This window comes from Oncorhynchus masou, chromosome 29 (assembly GCF_036934945.1).
Source record: "Oncorhynchus masou masou isolate Uvic2021 chromosome 29, UVic_Omas_1.1, whole genome shotgun sequence".
Classification (NCBI taxonomy): domain Eukaryota; kingdom Metazoa; phylum Chordata; class Actinopteri; order Salmoniformes; family Salmonidae; genus Oncorhynchus; species Oncorhynchus masou.
The window spans coordinates 7,607,772-7,628,095 of NC_088240.1; the positions used below are offsets into that span (position 1 = coordinate 7,607,772).

The 20,324-nt window shown below is 40.7% G+C and overlaps 3 protein-coding genes across 3 annotated transcripts in view; 2 read left to right on the forward strand and 1 right to left on the reverse strand.

Moving 5' to 3' along the window:
- The first annotated feature begins 73 nt into the window (after positions 1 to 73).
- Positions 74 to 3,186, forward strand: LOC135518946 (axoneme-associated protein mst101(1)-like). The gene is made up of 2 exons (XM_064943921.1): positions 74 to 109; positions 1,422 to 3,186. The coding sequence occupies exons 1-2, from the start codon at positions 83 to 85 to the stop codon at positions 1,815 to 1,817; spliced, it is 423 nt and encodes a 140-aa protein (XP_064799993.1). The 5' UTR covers positions 74 to 82; the 3' UTR covers positions 1,818 to 3,186.
- Positions 2,660 to 10,329, reverse strand: LOC135518886 (interferon alpha/beta receptor 2-like). The gene is made up of 4 exons (XM_064943840.1): positions 10,254 to 10,329; positions 4,493 to 4,616; positions 2,975 to 3,056; positions 2,660 to 2,869 (listed from the first exon to the last, which is right to left on the reverse strand). The coding sequence occupies exons 1-4, from the start codon at positions 10,327 to 10,329 to the stop codon at positions 2,684 to 2,686; spliced, it is 468 nt and encodes a 155-aa protein (XP_064799912.1). The 3' UTR covers positions 2,660 to 2,683.
- Positions 10,330 to 11,669: 1,340 nt separating this feature from the next.
- Positions 11,670 to 20,324, forward strand: part of LOC135518936 (interferon alpha/beta receptor 1a-like) — a 31,502-nt gene continuing 22,847 nt past the window's right edge. Inside the window, exon 1 of the mRNA XM_064943903.1 lies at positions 11,670 to 11,852. Within this exon, the coding sequence (XP_064799975.1) occupies positions 11,801 to 11,852 (52 nt within the window). The 5' untranslated portion in view covers positions 11,670 to 11,800. The remainder of the gene's footprint in view (positions 11,853 to 20,324) is intronic.

A 20,324-nucleotide genomic window follows, 5' to 3' on the forward strand; every position in this document is an offset into this window, starting at 1 on the left:
ATAACTCCGTAACTTTACTCTGATTGGTCCTACGTGTTTACGTTTTTTGTACGTAGTTTGCGACACAGTCGTCAAGACATGGATGAGATCAATGGATAATCAGATATTGGTAAATACATAGAAGGATAGTTAGATATATAGCTAGCTAGTTAGTTTGCAACAATATATATATATATATATATATATATATATATATATATATATATATATATATATATATTTTAATGTTATGCTTGGTAGATTATTTTGTTTAGTTTTACAAGGTTGGTGAAATTCAGGAGGGGTGAATGTAACAGTTGTTAAAATACTTTGTGAATTTCACCAGGTTCATATATTAATATAGCATGTTGATTTGTTATTATGCATGCTGGCAAAAATAATTAAAGAGCAGCAGTAAAATAACAGTAGCGAGGCTATATACAGAGGATACCAGTACAGGGTCAATGTGCAGGGGCACAGCTTAGTCGAGGTAATTGAGGTAATATGTACAAGTAGGTAGAGTTAAGGTGACTATGCATAGATAATAAACAGAGAGTAGCAGCAGTGTAAAAAAAGGGGGGGGGGGAACAATGCAAATAGTCTGGGCAGCCATTTGATTAGCTGTTCAGGAGCCTTATGGCTGGGGGGGTAGAAGCTGTTTAGAAGCCTCTTGGTCCTAGACTTGGCCCTCCGGTACCGCTTGTCGTGTGGTAGCAGAGAGAACAGTCTATGACTGGGGTGGCTGGAGACTTTGACAATTCTTAGGGCCTTCCTCTGACACCGCCTGGTATAGAGGTCCTGGATGGCAGGAAGCTTGTCCACTTCCTTAATATTAGATTTCATGCACCAGCTGTTATTTACAAATGGACACAGGCTGCCACCCCTTGTCTTACCCGATACAGCTGTTCTATCTTGCCTATGCACGGAAAACCCAGTCAGCTGTATGTTATCCATGTCGTCGTTCAGCCACGACTCGGTGAAACATAAGATATTACAGTTTAATGTCCCGTTGGTAGGATAGTTTTGATCGGAGCTCATCCATTTTATTACACATTGATTGCATGTTGACTAATAGGACTGATGATAGAGGAAGATTACTCACTCGCTGTAGAATCCTTACAAAGACCCCAACCTACTTCCCAGATATCTTCTTCATACGCATGATGTGGATTTGGGCCTTGTCGGGTGTCTGAAGTAAATCTTTTACGTCCGACTCGTCGAAGAAAAAATCTTTGTCCAGTACGAGGTGAGAAATCGCTGTCCTGATTTCCAGAAGCTCTTTTCGGTCATAAGAGACGTTGGCAGAAACAGTATATACAAAATAACTTGCAAAAAAAACTTCAATAGCACAATTGATTAGTAGCCCGTAAAACGGCAGCCATCTCCGGCACCGACAGTAAATCCAGCACAATACTGTGACTAAATATTACACTAAACCTTAGGCTGTTGAACGAGAGGCTGTGGAACGAGAGGCTGTGGAACGAGAGGCTGTTGAACGAGAGGCTGTGGAACGAGAGGCCGTGGAACGAGAGGCCGTGGAACGAGAGGCTGTTGAACGAGACGCTGTGGAACGAGAGGCTGTTGAACGAGAGGCTGTTGAACGAGAGGCTGTGGAACGAGAGGCTGTGGATCGAGAGGCTGTTGAACGAGAGGCTGTGGAACCAGAGGCCGTGGAACGAGAGTCCGTTGAACGAGAGGCCGTGGAACGAGAGACTGTGGAACGAGAGGCCGTGGAACGAGAGGCCGTTGAACGAGAGGCCGTGGAACGAGAGGCTGTGGAACGAGAGGCTGTGGAACGAGAGCAACTTACCAACCCCAGCGGCTACAAAGAGAGGTAGTTGAAATGAAGGCTACATGTAATGCAGATGCTGTAGTATATTTAAGCAATAAGGCCTGAGGGGGTTTGTGGTATATGGTCAATATACCACGGCTAAGGGCTGTTGTTATTGCACGACGCAATGCGGAGAGCCTGGATACAGGCCTTAGCCGTGGTATATTGGCCATATACCACAAACCCCCAAGGTTTCTTATTGCTATTATAAACTGGTTACCAACTTAATTAGAGCAGTAAAAATAAATGTTTTGTCATGCCCGTGGTATACGGTCTGATATACCATGGCTTTCGGCCAATTAGCATTCAGGGCTCGAAACACCCAGTTTATAATGTCCATTATTAAACCCTTAACCATCACCCCAATGATGGTCATGTCTTCATTTGGAGAATTTTAAGAATGGTATTTCTTTGTACATTACCAAAAAGGGTAACATTTTGACTTCAAAGACACAGTTTATCAAATCAAATCAAATCATGTACAATGCCTGGATTAAAATAAAGAACACGAACAGATTGAACAACTGCAAAAGAAAGTAATTTCACATTTATTACAGCACTTACTGGGGTAAAAATATTACTATATTATGTTGACTTGAAATGTGTATCTAATGATTGTTATTAAAATGCCTGCATGCCTCCATGTGGGTTCAATCCCTTTTGTAGGGAATTTAACCCAAGTGGCATTCACAAGAGTTGAATGGCCACACCTCTCCTCTCTCTCCCTAGTTATTTAACATGCAGTTCATGACACTGTTCAGTGAACTACAAGATATTCTGTCCTTTTATCGATGTGATCTAAATACCCTAAGCCGGCCCAGCATCGTCCAGGTTTGGGCGGGGTAGGCCGTCATTGTAAATAAAAATTTGTTCTTAACTGGGGGGAGGCAGAAAGCGCTGTAGGCCCCTGGATGTAGGGGGAGTGACCTGCAGGAGCAGGCAGTTCCCACAGCCTGACACGGACATCACTAGAGGGCCCAACACTGCTGCAATAGGGAGGTCAGGGGTTGAAGTGAAGACAATTATTCTATACAAGTAAATTCTATCACCAAATTGATGAAATGAGGATCACAAGAATGGACAATATTTTTCAATTTCCAAAAGAGCAGACTAAAGTTTCACTCAGTTGGACTTCTGGCTAAGGGTGAAGGCATGAACGCGGACCTGACAGTAACAGAAGGAATCCTTGAACTTGTTAAAGAGGTCATATGGCTGGTTGGTCTTCAACCTAGCACATGAGTTCTTCCTGGAGGAGGGAACATTTACATTTAAGTCATTTAGCAGACGCTCTTATCCAGAGCGACTTACAAATTGGTGAATTCACCTTCTGACATCCAGTGGAACAGCCACTTTACAATAGTGCATCTAAATCATTAAGGGGGTGGGGGGGTGGTGAGAAGGATTACTTATCCTATCCTAGGTATTCCTTGAAGAGGTGGGGTTTCAGGTGTCTCCGGAAGGTGGTGATTGACTCCGCTGTCCTGGCGTCGTGAGGGAGTTTGTTCCACCATTGGGGGGCCAGAGCAGCGAACAGTTTTGACTGGGCTGAGCGGGAACTGTACTTCCTCAATGGTAGGGAGGCGAGCAGGCCAGAGGTGGATGAACGCAGTGCCCTTGCTTGGGTGTAGGGCCTGATCAGAGCCTGGAGGTCTGGCGATATAGTTCATGACGAGAGACAAAGAGAAATAGAGAAACCGAGAGTGAGATATTGTTAAGGGAATTTTTATCAATGATGACTAATTATGTATACATTTCAATCAGGACTGACTAATCAGAATACTATTATGTTACTCTATATGTACTAATCAGAATAATATTATGTTACTGTATATGTACTAATCAGAATACTATTATGTTACTGTATATGTACTAATCAGAATACTATTATGTTACTGTATATGTACTAATCAGAATACTATTATGTTACTGTATATGTACTAATCAGAATAATATTATGTATGAATTGTCTTTTTAATCCTAGTACTGAATATAATGTGTGTAAATATAATTAAGAATTAGAACAATGACTGTCTGTTCCTTGGTAGAAATTAATGAACTATATCGCCAGACTGGCTAGAAGGCTTATCTACACAGGCTGGCCTTGGCTCTTGGTGAGGTGTGAAGGTTTGTGAACTATAGGGCCTTTCTACCAGTGTCGAGAAGAGACGGAACATTTAGAAAACACTGACGTCATTTTCAGTTTATAACCTGTGGTAAAATGTGTAATGAGCAGTACTCTCGAGAATAAACGCAGCTGGTTGATTTCAAAGGCTGGTCTCTGTCCATTTTATACCAATAAGGGTCTTACAACCTCTTATGAATTGACAGAGTGATTCATTTTAATTGGTTATTAAAACAGAGGAATTTAATTCCTGTAACAGGGAAAGGGAAAACAAAGCTAAGGATGATCAAATCTAAACTGTCCAAGATTGTATCACTGCAATTGTGCAGTATTTTGCCTTTACCATGTAACCAGCTGAAAGGAAAGCACTTACTCAGCAGCTACACGAGAAGGATCAGAAAAGGAAAGCACTTACTCAACAGCTACACGAGAAGGATCAGAAAAGGAAAGCACTTGCTCAGCAGCTACACGAGAAGGATCGAAAAAGGAAAGCACTTACTCAACAGCTAGACGAGAAGGATCAGAAAAGGAAAGCATGGGACTGAAGAGTAAGATTGTACCTGAGGCTCTGAACTGTGAAGTGGGTGTTGGCAGGAGTCCCTGAACAGGGCAGCCAGGTCAGAGTGTGCTCAAGGTTGAAGGAGACAAAGGACACGTTGCTAAAGACTGGGGGCAGGCACACCACTGGAACATATAGACATATATAGAGAGAGGGAGACGCAGACAAAAAAATATAAAATGATAGACATATAGAGAGAGAGGTAGGGAGACGCAGACAAAAAAATATAAAATTATAGACGTAAAGAAAATGTTTCGGAGAATACAAAGAATGAAGATAAGGTAGGTAACGGAAGCTGCTCTTTCCATGACACACACTGACCAAGTGAATCCAGATTAAAGCTATGATCCCTTATTGATGTCACTTGTTAAATCCACTTCAATCAGTGTAGATGAAGGAGAGGAGACGTGTTAAAGATGGATTTATAAGCCTTGAGACAATTGAGACATGGATTGTGTGTGTGCCATTCAGAGGGTGAATGGGCAAGACAAAATATTTAAGTGCCTTTCAATGGGGTATGGTAGTAGGTGCCAGGTGCACTGGTTTGAGTGTGTCAAGAACTGCAACGTTGCTGGGTTTTTCACGCTCAACAGTTTCCTGTGTGTATAGAGAATGACCAACCACCCAAAGGACATCCAGCCAACTTGACACAACTGTTGGAAGCATTGGAGTCAACGTGAGCCAGCGTCCCTGTGGAACGCTTCCGACACTATGTGGAGTCCATGCCCCGACGAATTGGCTGATCTGAGGGGTGCAACTCAATATTAGGAAGGTGTTCCTGATGTTTTGTAGACTCAGTGTATTTCTTTGCTGTCCATGTTGATGTAATATTTTGAAGTGTTTGCTGTATTCGTTGTGTTTCTGTGGTTTGAAGGATATCTGTCAGGAGCATGAAGCTTCTAATGTTGTACTGAATAGTTTCTTAACTGTGTTTATAACAAACAATAAAACAAAATGTTAAGATGGTAGACAAATATTTTATTACATTAAAAAAAATGAAGGATAAAAAAAATGGTCTTTAAGATTCATTACAAAATGTGTGTATTATTCATCGCACACTTGGCGTTAACAAATACTACATTTATTCTACATTTGTTGTAATTTTACAGATTACAACAAATGTATAATACACACTTCAAAATGACTACTTTTTCCTGAATATGTAAAAAATTAAATGTTTCTTACAGTATAGCAAAAAGCAAGTAAATAAGTACTACTACGATGATCGCATAAACACTAAAAAGCATGTTGAACTTCTGAATAAGTACAGAATACTGCATTGTATAGCTTGACCAGTGATGCCCTTGACATTTGCCCATTAGCATTAGCCAGTAGTACTAATGCTGTCTGTGAACATCGATAATATAACCCCAAAGTACTTGTAAAACCTAATTTAACTTTTTATAATGGCTCTCACATTCAAGTTAACAACTTAGCATGGCCTCTTGAGAACTAGATAGAGGTAATATCTACTTTACAATTTCACCATGTAAAAAACATAATTATATTTGTCTGAATACTTTAAAAACGATATGTAATCATTATGGACTACAAAGGGAAACCCAGCCGCCCAGTGACGTGAGCCTACCAGATGAGCTAAATGCCTTTTATGCTCACTTCAAGGCAAGCAACACTGAAGCAGGCATGAGAGAACCAGCTGTTCCGGACGACTGTGATCACGCTCTCCGTACCCGATGTGAGCAAGACCTTTAAACAGGTCAACATTCACAAAGCCGCGGGGCCAGACGGATTACCAGGACGTGTACTCAAAGCATACACAGAAACAACTGCATGCACGCCACCGTGGCCTATTTATTTCCTTAACTTACCTCATTTGCACTCACTGTATATAGACTTTTTGTTTTATTTTGTTCTTCTGTATTATTGACTGTATGTTTTGTTTATTCCATGTGTAACTCTGTGTCGTTGTATGTGTCAAATTGCTACGCTTTATCTTGGCCAGGTCGCAGTTGCAAATGAGAACTTGTTCTCAACTATCCTACCTGGCTAAATAAAGGTGAAATAAAAAATAAAAAAATTAAACTGGCAAGTGTCTTCACTGACATTTTCAACCTCTCCCTGACCGAGTATGTAATACCTACATGTTTCAAGCACACCACCATAGTCCCTGTGCCCAAGGAAGTGAAGATAACCTGCCTAACTGGCTACAGACCCGTAGTACTCACGTCGGTAGCCAAGAAGTGCTTTCAAAGGCTGGTCATGGCTTACATCAACACCATCATCCAGGAAACCCTAGACCCACTCCAATTAACATACCACCCCAACAGATCCACAGATGATGCAATCTCAAATCACACTGCCCTTTCCCACCTGGACAAAAGAAAGGAACACCTATGTGAGAACACTGTTCATTGAGAGGTATTGCCATGTTGAATGCACCGAGCTGTCTGTCTAAACTACTGGCACACAGCTCTGACACCCATGCATAGCCCACAAGACATGCCACAAGAGGTCTCTTCACAGTCCCCAAGTCCAGAACAGACTATGGGAGGCACACAGTACTACATAGAGCCATGACTACATGGAACTCTATTCCACAGTACTACATAGAGACATGACTACATGGAAGTCTATTCCACATCAAGTAACTGTCGCAAGCAGTAAAATTAGATTTAAAAAACAGATAAAAAACACCTTATGGAACAGTGGGGACTGTGAGACAACACCAACATTGGCACAGACACACACACACACACGATAACATACGCACTATACATACATTGGATTTAGTACTGTAGATATGTGGTAGTGGTGGAGTAGGGGCCTGAGGGCACACAGTGTGTTGTGAAATCTGTGAATGTATTGTAATATTTTAAAATTGTATAAAATGTCCTTAATTTTGCTGGACCCCAGGAAGAGTAGCTGATGCTTTGGCAGCAGCTAATGGGGATCCATAATAAATAAAAAATACTAGAGCTCAGCGTTCAACGCCATAGTGCCCACGAAGCTCATCACTAAGCTAAGGACCCTGGGATTAAACATCTCCCTCTGCAACTGGATCCTAGACTTCCAGACGGGCCACCCCCAGGTGTTAAGGGTAGGCAACAACACATCTGCCACGCTGATCCTCAACCCTGGGGTCCCTCAGGGGTGCGTGCTAAGTGTCCTCCTGAATTCTCTGTTCAACCACGACTGCGTGACCAGGCACAACTCCAACGCCATCATTAAGTTTGCTGACGACAAAAGTTTTAGGCCTGATCACCGACAACGATGAGACAGCCTATAGGGAGGAGGTCAGAGACCTAGAAGTGTGCTGCCAGGACAACAACCTCTCCCTCAATGTGAGCAAGACAAAGGAGCTGATTGTGGACTATAGGAAAAGGAGGGCCCGAACAAGCCCCCATTAACATCGACGGGGCTGAAATTGACCGGGTTGAGAGTTGAGTTCCTTGGTGTCCACATAACCAACAAACTATCATGGTCCAAACCCACCAAGACAGTTGTGAAGAGGACAAGACAACACATTTTCCCCCTCAGGTGACTGAAAAGATTTGGCATGGTTCCACAGATCCACAAAGGGTCCTACAGCTGCACCGTCGAGAGCATCCTGACCGGGTGCATCACCGCCTGGTATGGCCGTAATACGCTACAGAGGGTAGTGTGTACGGACCAGTACATCACTGGGGCCAAGCTTCGTGACATCCAGGACCTATATAATAGGCGCTGTCAGAAAAAGGCCCTAAAAATTGTCGAAGACTCCAGTCACCCACGTCAGACTGTTCTCTCTGTTACCGCACAGCAAGCGATACCGGAGCGCCAATTCTATGACCCCAAGGCTCCTTAACAGCTTCTACCCCCAAGCCATAAGACTACGGAACAATTAATCAAATGGCCATCAGAACTTTTTACACTGCTGCTACTCACTGTTTATTATCTAAGCATAGGCACTTTCCAAATGACCTCGACTAACCTGTACCCCCGCACATTGACTCTGTACCGGTACCCCCTGTATATAGCATTGCTATTGTATGTCATTTTCTTGTGTTACTTTTTGATTTTATTTTTTTTCTCTTCACTTTAGTTTACTTAGTAAATATTTTCTTAACTCCATTTATTGAACTGCATTGGGCATTTCACAGTAAGGTTGTACACCTGTTGTATTCGGCGCATGTGACAAATAAAATGTGATTTGGTTTTAGTTTAGTCCATATCAGTATTATTGGTTGCCTGACGACTTTAACTGAATTATTCCGCTGTTCTGTCGTTCGCTACATACTTCAGTCTGAAACTGACATCAATTAAGTCATTGGTGGTGACATCAAAAGGAGGGGTGTTGTACTAAACAAAGTCATCAGCGATTGGATCATCTCTAACCAATCAGAGTATCAAAAACCAATGACACATTTTCTAAACGCCGCTTTACTGTGTGTTCTAACTCTGGCCAAATCCAACAGTTTCTGGGACCAATCAGAATGGTTAGAAAGTGTTTGCATTCTAGAAATCGTCGGGGAGGTACTCGGATCCAGACTCATTGCGGAGAAAACAAATAATGTCTGTGGGCCTGGCGTAGCATATGGCCAGAGCAAGGAGTCTGGGTAGTCAGGCAAATACATTGGCTCTTCTCTTTAAAATTTGAACTGGTCTGAAAATACAAGAACAGTCTAAGCAATATGGTGGAGAGATAAACAGTTATTTTCACATAGTGCAGATAAAGGAGGGGAAGCCACTTCAGCCTAGCTTAAGAAGACTGTGATATTTATGCCAGAAGAGTACACTAAATGTCCACTAGTCGGCACCATATGACTTTCATTAGCACATTTTAAAAACTCCTGACAAAAAAAGAAAGTCTCAAAAAGCTTGTCATCCGCACGCTGTATGTGGTGGACAAGGCTCCCTTGCTTTCACAGCATAACAGGGTGAACAACGTTAGGAGAAATGCCTTTATCTTCTCTCAATGTATTTACAGCCATCTTACACAGAGAAGGAAGGATAGAAGGGAGAGGCTCGAGTGTAAATAATTAGCTTGTGAAATCGCACAGTGTGAAGGCAACTATCAGGCCATGTTGTGCAGTGTGCTTTCAATTGCAAGCAGACTTCGAATTGCATAGTGTGAGATGCTGCCACCGTTTCAGATTGGTGAAATTGTCCTTAAAGTAAAAAGCCAAAACCACCCATTTCTATAATTTACCGTGTTAAAGAACAAAAAATGTGTGAACAATTGTTTAATTTAGGCATTATTAAATGGTTGGTAATCTAGCAACGTGAAAATCGTTGTGGAAATCCGTTAAAGCTCAGGTCGACTACAAAATCCACAATGCAATGCTCTCTCTATGGCCTGGCCTGGCTCGGTACAAACAATAATACCAAAAATAATATCAGCATGTGAAGTAGATAGTTAGTGCAGTTTGTTTAGGGGATTTTTACAGCTATCAATTTAGGAGTCTACAATCTCACTATGTTCAACCTGCAGATCGATGTGCCTCACAGAGTGGTGGAGTCTGACATTAGCAACAGCAGAGATACTTTTGATGAGATGGGACACTCCATTGGAATAACTGCCATTGCGTTCGTTGCAAATGCTTCGTCAATGGACCACGCGGTTCATTCAGTGCGATTCTGGTACAAGGAGAGCGCTCCTTCAATGAGGAAATGGGAGTCAATTGGACGCTTGCTCAAAAACCCAACATTTGCATGAATTTCGTCAACAGGAAAGAACAACAATACAAATATTTTCCAAGATATGAGATAATTAACTTGATATCTGTAATATTGTAAAGCTTTGGGATCGTGATATTACGTACTTTTGAGGAAAATAGGCACATTTCTCGACTCGTACACTGTCACGCGTTTGACTTTAGCAACCGCTCGACACAACATGAACGCGATTGGTCGACAGTCTGCTGGGTGGGCCGTTATATTGTACGTTCCTCCATTCCTTGCCCAATAGGATTCCTATCTCCTTTCTCTAAAATCAATGTAAATTAAACAATAAACAGTAAACATTAAACTCACAAGAGTTCCAAAGGAATAGAGACGTTTAAAATGTCATATTATGGCTATATACAGTGTTGTAATATCTCTGACAACGGCACCATGAAATGCCTTCAGCACAAGCTCAGCCATTCACACAAAGATTTGCGTGTGCAGTGATTACATTTGGAACATTTTCACGCTGTGAGAAATTGTACAACATGACATCACAATATAAGCACAACGATTGGGAACTATTTCACGCTGGGAAGATGTTTACATGACAGGTAGAAAAGCCTGCTCCCTACTAACCCTAGGATAGGCAGGCCTACTACACTTAATAGTACAGATAGTTGTTATGATGTTGGCCATTAGACCACAAATGCAGTGTTTATCTGGGACTGGTCTTGTTCCATTGGCACTAATCCCGGAAACCCAAATAAACCTGTGGAAACGTGTGTAGATCTGGAAGTATTGAAAAGGTGTACGCAATATGATGGTAGCTCCATGTTGACCTCTGATAGGCCAGGTGGAATTAAAGACATTTGAGGTTGTGTGTTGTTTTTAATTTTGTATTGCCATTGGTACAACACAGTTCTTTTGTTAGCTAGGTCTCAAAACGATCTTGTTGGAGCTCTGATCTTGACGCTGCAAGAAAGACACTGCTTTTCTATGCACTAAAGTAGATGGGTGATACATTTTTATTTATTTAACTAGGCACGTAAATTAAGAACAACTTCCTATTTACAATGTTAAACTGGGCGAAGAGTGTTGCGGTTTTAAATTAAATTTACCTGCTAGGTATACGTGCAACAACACTATTCGCACAGTTTAACACTGTACATATGAATTTGCTTTTTAATTTACGTGCCTAGTTAAATAAAGGTTAAATACAAATAAATAAATGCATCACCCATCTAGCTTGCTAAATAGCTAGTGTTAGCTAAACAATCGCGAGCTGATCGTTTTGTGACTAGACCTCGTGTGCATCGCATTCAGATTTGCTATTAAAAAATATTATTTTGTTGTTGCAAACGAACTAGCTAAGAAGCTATTTATTCAATTCAAGGGGCTTTATTGGCATGGGAAATATGTGTTAACATTGCCAAAGCTATCTATCTATCTGTACAAAAAAACGTAATCACGTAGGACCAATCAGAGTAAAGTTACTGAGTTCCGACGTCTTTCACACATCTCCATATGTCATTGCGTTGGCGTCCATATCGGATTATTTATCCGGTGATGTTCCCTTGAAATGGGACCAAATCAACTGGCAACAGCAACTGAAACTGGGATTGGGAAAATGAACGATCTGTGAAGGTAGTTTTTTGGGGGAAAACGTTTCGTTGGAATACTTGTTAAATAATCATTATTCATCATGAAGGTGGGCTTTGCACTCGTTCTCCTCTGGTCTCTTCCAATAACCAATGGTAAGTACAGCAACTAGCTAGCTTTTAGCTGTAGTTAGAGATTCCTGTAAATGTTTTTTTTTTTTTTTTTTTTTTTTTTTTTTTTTTTTACATATATTTGTAAATATTTATTTAACTAGGCAAATCGGTTAATGACAGCCTACCCCGGCCAAACCCTCCCCTAACCAGGACAACGCTGGGCCAATTGCGCACTGCCCTATGGGACTCCAGATCACCAGCTGGTTGTGATACAGCCCGGGATCGAACCAGGGTCTGTAGTGATGCCTCTAAATAAAATCTTAATGGTCACATACACATGATTAGCAGATTTTATTGTGAGTGTAGCAAAATGCTCGTGCTTCTAGTTCCGACTGTGCAGCAATATCTAATATGTAACCTAACAATTCCACAACAACTACCTAATACACACATCTAAGTAAAGGAATAATATATTTATATGGATGAGCAATGACCGAGCCTTAGACCGCTGCACCACTCGATAGCTACGTTAGGACGAAATTTGTGATTAGCTATATAGATGTTGGCCCCGATGTTATATGGATACAATTGTTACGTTTTCGCGTCCAATTCACTCTGGAGTGCCAGGATGCTCTGGACGTTCGCAAATGCAAAGTATTGTCAGATTGTCCGTTCATAAATTCAGAGCGCACACTTGACTGGACTGCACAGAGCCTTGACCTCAACCCTATTGAACACCTTTGGGAGGCGTAGGGTTGATCGGAGCGTTCCGACATCAACAGCAGTCAAGTACCCAAGCTAACTGGCTAAAACTACTTTCAGACATAAATACGAGAACACCTCCCTCTGACCATTTTTCCTCGCCCTAGAAGCGCTGATTGTGTTGTGTTCATGTTATCTAGAGGGATGGTGCCTGTGCTGCTGGCAATTAATTGATTTGGTTTTTTTTGCCGAAGTTTACTTATACCGGTCATATTCAACAGGTGTTGAGTATTTGTAAACAGTTATGCTGCGCTCTCGAGTCGGAATAGATGGCCAGAGTTGAATTCACGAACGCACAGCTCGTCCTTGACTCCCGGTTCCATTACACAGGGTTAGGATTGGATTGCCACTCAGCCATATTTCCACGTTACAGTGCTTGTTAACGGAAAACAGTTACCTGTGCTAATTAGCTAGCCATCAGTGTCTCCGAACACCTGTGTTTAATTAAACAAAGACAGACGCCGAAAATGTGTTTTCACTGAAAAATACTGTCGGCTGCAACTGTTCATCTTTAAAACGGTGTACAGTAAGTATATGTTGCGTTTGTTAAATTATTTTGATGCGATATGACAGTCAAGGGATTTGTTGCAAGAACCATACCGGAATTGTGAATCGATTCACGTTTAGACGGAGTATTTGGCTGTTTTTGTTTTCGAGACAATTTGCGCTTTAAACAAAACCTGTACATTAATTTGGACTAAGGATTAACCAAATAGACCACAGTCTGTCGTTTCCAAATGGTCGCAAATTTATTCTGAGTAGGCCGAACGAGCAAGGAGGTGGGCAGAGCCTAACATGCGAGCTCGAGCCTATTGGCACGTTCAAGCATGTATTTTCAAAATGGGTTTTGGCGACTGCCAGGAGGGCGCTATTTACCCGAATGCATAGTGCAAACTGTAACGTTTCGAGCAAGAATAATGGGTTGGTCCGTTTTTCATGGTTTGGTCTAGGCCCCTTTAGTTCCAGTGAAGGGAAATCCTAATGATACTTTTTAACATTTTATTTCACCTTTAGTTAACCAGGTAGACTAGTTGAGAACACCTTTAGTTAACCAGGTAGGCTAGTTGAGAACACCTTTAGTTAACCAGGTAGGCTAGTTGAGAACACCTTTAGTTAACCAGGTAGGCTAGTTGAGAACACCTTTAGTTAACCAGGTAGGCTAGTTGAGAACACCTTTAGTTAACCAGGTAGGCTAGTTGAGAACACCTTTAGTTAACCAGGTAGGCTAGTTGAGAACACCTTTAGTTAACCAGGTAGGCTAGTTGAGAACAAGTACTCATTTACAACTGCGACCTGGCCAAGAAAAAGCATAGCAGTGTGAACAGACAGCAACACAGAGTTACACATGGAGGAAACAATAAACAAGTCAATAACACAGTATAATTTGTATTTATTTTTTAATTTAAAAAAAAGAGTCTATATACATTGTGTGCAAAAGGCATGAGGAGGCAGGCGAATAATTACAATTTAGCAGATTAACACTGGAGTGATAAATGATCAGATGGTCATGTGCAGGTAGAGATACTGGTGTGCAAAATAGCAGAAAAGTAAATAAATAAAAACAGTATGGGGATGAGGTAGGTAAATTGGGTGGGCTATTTACCGATGGACTATGTACAGCTGCAGCGATAGCAGATGTTTAAAGTTAGTGAGGGAGATAAGTCTTCAACTACAACAACATTCTAGACAATTCTGTGCTTCAAACTTTGTGACAACAATTTGGTGAAGCCATTTCTTGTTTCGGTATGATAATGCCCCCATGCACAAAGTGAGGTCCATTTAGAAATGGTTTGTTGAGATCGGTGTGGAAGAACTTGACTGGCCTGCACAGAGCCTTGACCTCAACCCTATTGAACACCTTTGGGATGAATTGGAATGCCGACTACGAGCCAGGCCTAATCGCCCAACATCAGCCCCCAACCTCACAAATGCTCTCCTGGCTGAATGGAAGCAAGTCCCTGCAGCAATGTTCCAACATCTAGTGGATTGCAGCAAACGGGGGACCAACTCCATATTAATGCCCATGATTTTGGAATGAGATGTTTGATGAGCAGGCGTCCACATACTTTTGGCCATGTGGTGTGTATTTTCAAATGTGTCTTTCATGAGGGAGGATAATGGAAGAAACAAGTACAATTAGACCTTTCAGTTAGTGTTTTTACTGATATCAATTTTGTTTATGAATTAAGTGATTAAAACAATTCCATTACCAAATTGTTAATGGAATTTATGAAAAATTCGGTAGTGGAATTTCTGCAATTGGCTACATTTGGAATTTATAGTAGTGAACCCAAAGATGGTGTGACACGTTTGGACAGCACAGTAGAGTACAGTGAAGTAGAGTACATTACTGTACAGTACACAGTAGATCACACGACTTGAGTACACTGTGCTCTACTGAGTTGTACTGTGGTGTACTTAGATGTCTATGCTTGGTTTCAGATTTGGTCCGGAACAACCAAATTTGGTCTTGTTTGGATGCGGAGCTCATTTGACCATCTGATCATTTATCACTCCAGTGTTAATCTGCAATATTGTAATTATTTGCCTACCTCCTCATGCCTTTTGCACACTGTATATAGACTCCTCCTTTTTTTCTACTGTGTTATTAACTTGTTAATTGTTTACTCCATGTGTAACTCTGTGTTGTCTGTTCACACTGCTATGCTTTATCTTGGCCAGGTCGCAGTTGCAAATGAGAACTTGTTCTCAACTAGCCTACCTGGTTAAATAAAGGTGAAATAAAAAAATAAAATTTAGAATAATGCCCAAGTATGCAAAGGAGGATATTGCATCTTTATACCTTTTGTGTACTTACTTGGGTCTACGCTGTCTATGATGTATTTTATAAGGAGCACATGCGTGTTGAAGTTGAGAGAAATTTAGGCGCGTACACAAAGAAATTTAGGAGCACAATGCAAAATATTTGCGCTAATATTGCTAGAATACTTAATTGTTCCAGGCGCATTGGTGCTCCTAAATAAAAAAAGTTATCCTGGTCACACAGCATAATATTTAGTCGCATATGTGAGTAAATGTTCTCACTGTAGAGCCCTGCATGTGCTACATCACCATGAAGAGAATAACATTCATAATTATGCATTTCTGTGTAGTACAGACCAGGGACCCATGATTAAATTCCGTTACCGCAACTCTGTTACTGGGTGTAAATCCACTTTATTTACTGTAGTTCAATAACCAAAATATAGATTTTCAGAGTCAATGTGTCATGTCATAGCTAACGGCCCTTTCTTTCTGCAGCTAACGGCCCTTTCTTTCTGCAGTTGAATTCGGAGCAAATATTTAAGACTATTTGGAGATGTTAAAAACAAATGGAGATTTTACTGAAATTCTCTCTCTTGCATCTGCGCAGTTCTTCCACAACAAATTAGACAACAGGAGGATCTCGATCCAGGATTGGATTGAATGTCTCCACAGCGACCAATAAACTTAATCTTGACATCTAGCCACTTAGTTAGACAACCAAATGCACAGCTGGAGCCCCTGAGCTGGATATAATTTGACACATCTTAGATTTCTTATAGTTATACTTGGTTTAGCAGGCACCCCGACTGTGTCGGCGGCAACCCCCACGTGCGCACTAAAAAACGCCTAAGAACTGTTGCAATTTACCTAGACAGGTGTGCGCCTTTTCAAATCTTGTCCGGTCTATTAAATTTACCACAGGTGGACTCCAAGTTGTAGAAACATCTTAAGGATGATCAATGGAAGCAGGATGCATCTGAGCTCAATTTTTGAGTCTCGTAGGCAAAGGGGTCTGAATACTTATGTTTTAGAAATAAAATCGTAAATAAAATGTGGGAAAATTCGAGGGTTCTGAAAACTCTCCGAATGCACTGTATCAATTGCTATTAGAGGTTGACCGATTTAATCAGAATGTTAAGTTTAAAAATATAAAACATAGCAGGGGTGTGGGTTGCATATGAAGCATCCAGGTCAAACAACATAAATGATCATTCCTTGCTTGAGTGACATGTACACAGTCAAAAAGTGACACGTTTGCTAACTTTGGTTAGCTATGTGACAAAATGCAAGTGTTTTTGAACCCAGCTACTGTTATAAGACTAAATTAACCAAGCAAGATGACTAAACTGACCGGAGGGAATATTTAGACCATTGTCTTTCGTGTGTAATAAGCCTGCTGTTTTTATTTTAACGCAGTCATCTGAATTTTCATTTGAAGCATGTTGCTATACGTGGCTTGTTTTGGATCATTTGCAAAGACATTGGCAACTTTATTGTAGTCCAATTTTGTTCTCAGGTTATCGCAGTCACAGAGCAACCAGATAAAACCATGTGATTTAATGTTTACTGGAAATCTTCTAATGGATGAAGTGATGCGGGAGGCCAAAAAAGCATCTCACGATGCACTTAGCTGTTCTGCAAGGGGTCTGAGGCAGCCGTTCGATCACAAGTGTTTTCAAGTGCAACTTTAAGAACAATGTTTTTTTGTGGAAACTGCTCTGAGATTGAACAATGCTCCAAACGATGAACTGAACCCTTAACATGCTCTTGGGAAATCGGGCCCAGCTCTCAAACTTTGCTCCCCCATATGTTTTTATAAATGTGGAAATGAAAATGTGCTCTTTTGCAGAGTTGGACAGCTATGTACAGCATGACTAAGAATATTTGTAGTTAAAGAATTTAGCGAACCTATCCTATGTAAGGCATTTCTCATTTGTTATGGTGTTCGTATCAGCAGATGTATACACAACTTTAAGCTACATAGTCATTTGACAGAGGCAATGAACTGTCCATTGTTCAGTATAGCAATTTATAAAACAGGACCATGTTGGAAAAACAAGTGATTCTAAGTTTGTCAATATTACACAGGTAAACTAACTGTTACAGAAACCAGGAATACAGATCGGCTGTATCTTATGGTACCTACTGACCAAAGAAAGAGGTTTTTAAAATCTATTCATTTTTTCAATTAATATATTGTTAAAATAAAGGTTTAATAAAGAAATGCAGGCAGGGACAACATTGCTACAAGACAAAACGGCTCACTCAATCAAGCCTAATGGTGTTGTAACTATAAAAGCTACGCTTGCTTTCATAAAATCTTGAAAAGGTAGTGGAATTGGGTAGGATGAATGCAATACATTACCTTGTATGCAGCACAAAACACATTATTGTGGGAGCATCTCTAAGACTATGAATTTGGCTGTTTTTCTTTTGTTACGGTTTGAATCCTAAGCAACTTTCAGATTCAAAGTACAATAAACCAACATGGCTACTTTAGTAGATCAACGTTGTGTGCTGGAAACCCTTTGTAGTGCGTGGGTGGACTATGCATTTCGGGGTTCAGGAATTCTCTCTTTCGGCTTCAGACCCATGCTTACTTTTAACTCAATGTTTTTTTTTTTTTTTTAATACTCTACATCACATTCCCAGAGTGGGTTCTCTCTGTTTATGAACACCACCAACTCAGTGAATGGGAAAATGGATTCAAAGGGAAATCCCTCTGCTGGTGACTTGCTGAATGTGCATTTTGTTTTCTTTTTTTTACCTTTATTTAACTAGGCAAGTCAGTTAAGAACAAATTCTTATTTTCAATGAAGGCCTAGGAACAGTGGGTTAACTACCTGTTCAGGGGCAGAACAACATATTTGTACCTTGTCAGCTCGGGGATTTGAACTTGCAACCTTTTGGTTACTAGTCCAACACTCTAACCACTAGGCTACCCTGCCGCCCCAATCCTAAAGGTGGGCTGTGATTGGTTAATGATCTACAGTGCATTTAGAAGGTATTCAGACCCCTTGACTTTACCACATTCTGTTACGTTACTGCCTCATTCTAAAATTGATTAATTAAACATTTTCCTCATCAATCTACACACAATATGAAGCAGAAGGTAGCCTAGTGGTTAGAGCGTTGGGCTAGTAACCGAAAAGTTGCTAGATTGAATCCCCGAGCTGACAAGGTAAAAATCTGTCGTTCTGCCCCTGAACAGGCAGTTAACTCACTGTTCCTAGGCCATCATTATAAATAAAAATTTGTTCTTAACTGACTTGCCTAGTTAAATAAAGGTAAAAAAATACCCATATTGACAAAGCAAAAACAGGTTTTTAGAAATATTTGCAAATGTATTCCAAATAAAAAAACATACCTTGTTTCCATAAGTATTCGGACCCTTTACTATGAGACACGAAATTGAGCTCAGGTGCATCCTGTCTCCATGGATCATCCTTGATGTTTCTTGATTGGAGTCAACCTGTGGTAAATTCAATTGATTGTACATGATTTGGAAAGGCACACACCTGTCTATATAAAGTCCCACAGTTGACCGTGAATGTCAGAGCAAAAACCAGGCCATGAGGTCGAAGGAATTGTCCGTAGAGCTCCGAGACAGGATTGTGTCGATGCACAGATCTGGGGAATTTACCAAAACATGTATGCAGCATTCAAGGTCACCAAGAGTACAGTATCCTCCCATCATTCTTAAATGGAAGTTGTTTGGAACCACCAAGACTCTTCCTGCCCGGCCAAACTGAGAAATTGGGGGAGAAGGGCCTTGGTCAGGGAGGTGACCAAGAACCTTATGATCACTCTGACAGAAATGCAGAGTTCCTCTGTGGACTGGGAGACTAATCAGGATTGAGGTAAAGATGTACAGAGAGATCCTTGATGAAAACCTGCTCAGGACCTCAGAATTGGGCAAAGGTTCATCTTTCAACAAGACAACGACCCTAAGCACACAGCCAAGACAACGCAGGAGTGGCTTCGGGACAACTCTCTGAATGTCCTTGAGTGGCCCAGCCAGACCCCGGACTTGAACCTGATCAAACATCTCTGGAAAGACTTGAAAATGCCTGTGCAGTGACGTTCCCCATCCATCCTGAGCTTGAGAGGATCTGCAGAGAAGAATGGAAGAAACTCTCCAAATACAGGTGTGCCAAACTTGTAGCTTTTTACCCAAGAAGACTCGAGGCTGTTATCGCTTCCAAAGGTGCTTCAACAAAGTACTGAGTAAATGGTCTGAATCATTATGTAAATGTGATATTTCAGTTTTTTATTTTTAATGCATTTTCCAAACATCTAAAAACTCTTTTTGTTTTGTCATTATTGTGTGTAGATTGTGGGAAAATCTCAATTTTAGAATAAGGCTGAGTGAACCAAATGTGGAAAAGTCAAGGGGTTTGAGCACTTTCCGAATACACTGTATATTGTAAATTTCTATGTCTAGGTGGGTCACATCATTAAAAGTACCAGAGCCCACTCTGGAAATTTGACATGTTTGAAAAAGAATATATTGTTACAAACAATATCCCAAAAAAATCAAAAAAGCGTAGTACATTATTTATTTATTTATTTTATGTTGAATAAATGAATGTGGAAATTATTTCAGTCTAGACATACTCCTTATTTGAGAGAACACAACAAGGAGTTATAATGACACCAAGATGTCTATCATGTACGTGTTTACAGATCATTAGGCTCTTAAATGGCCACTTTAATAATGTTTAAATTATGGTAATAATAATAATAGTTTGCTACAAAGGTAAACAGCATGTTAAACATCCTTCCTCCCAATGCTGTTCCTATGTGAGAATTACAAGAACATTCTGACATACTGAAAATATTTCTCGATGGCGTGGAATCGGCCAATAGAAACGCTGGCGTGGAATCGGCCAATAGAAACGCTGGCTAGTGAGGTCACTGTCATTGTTGCCAGTCAATTGTTTCTTTCTCACCACGGGTGTGTTTGCTTATTTGTTCTTCAGAGAT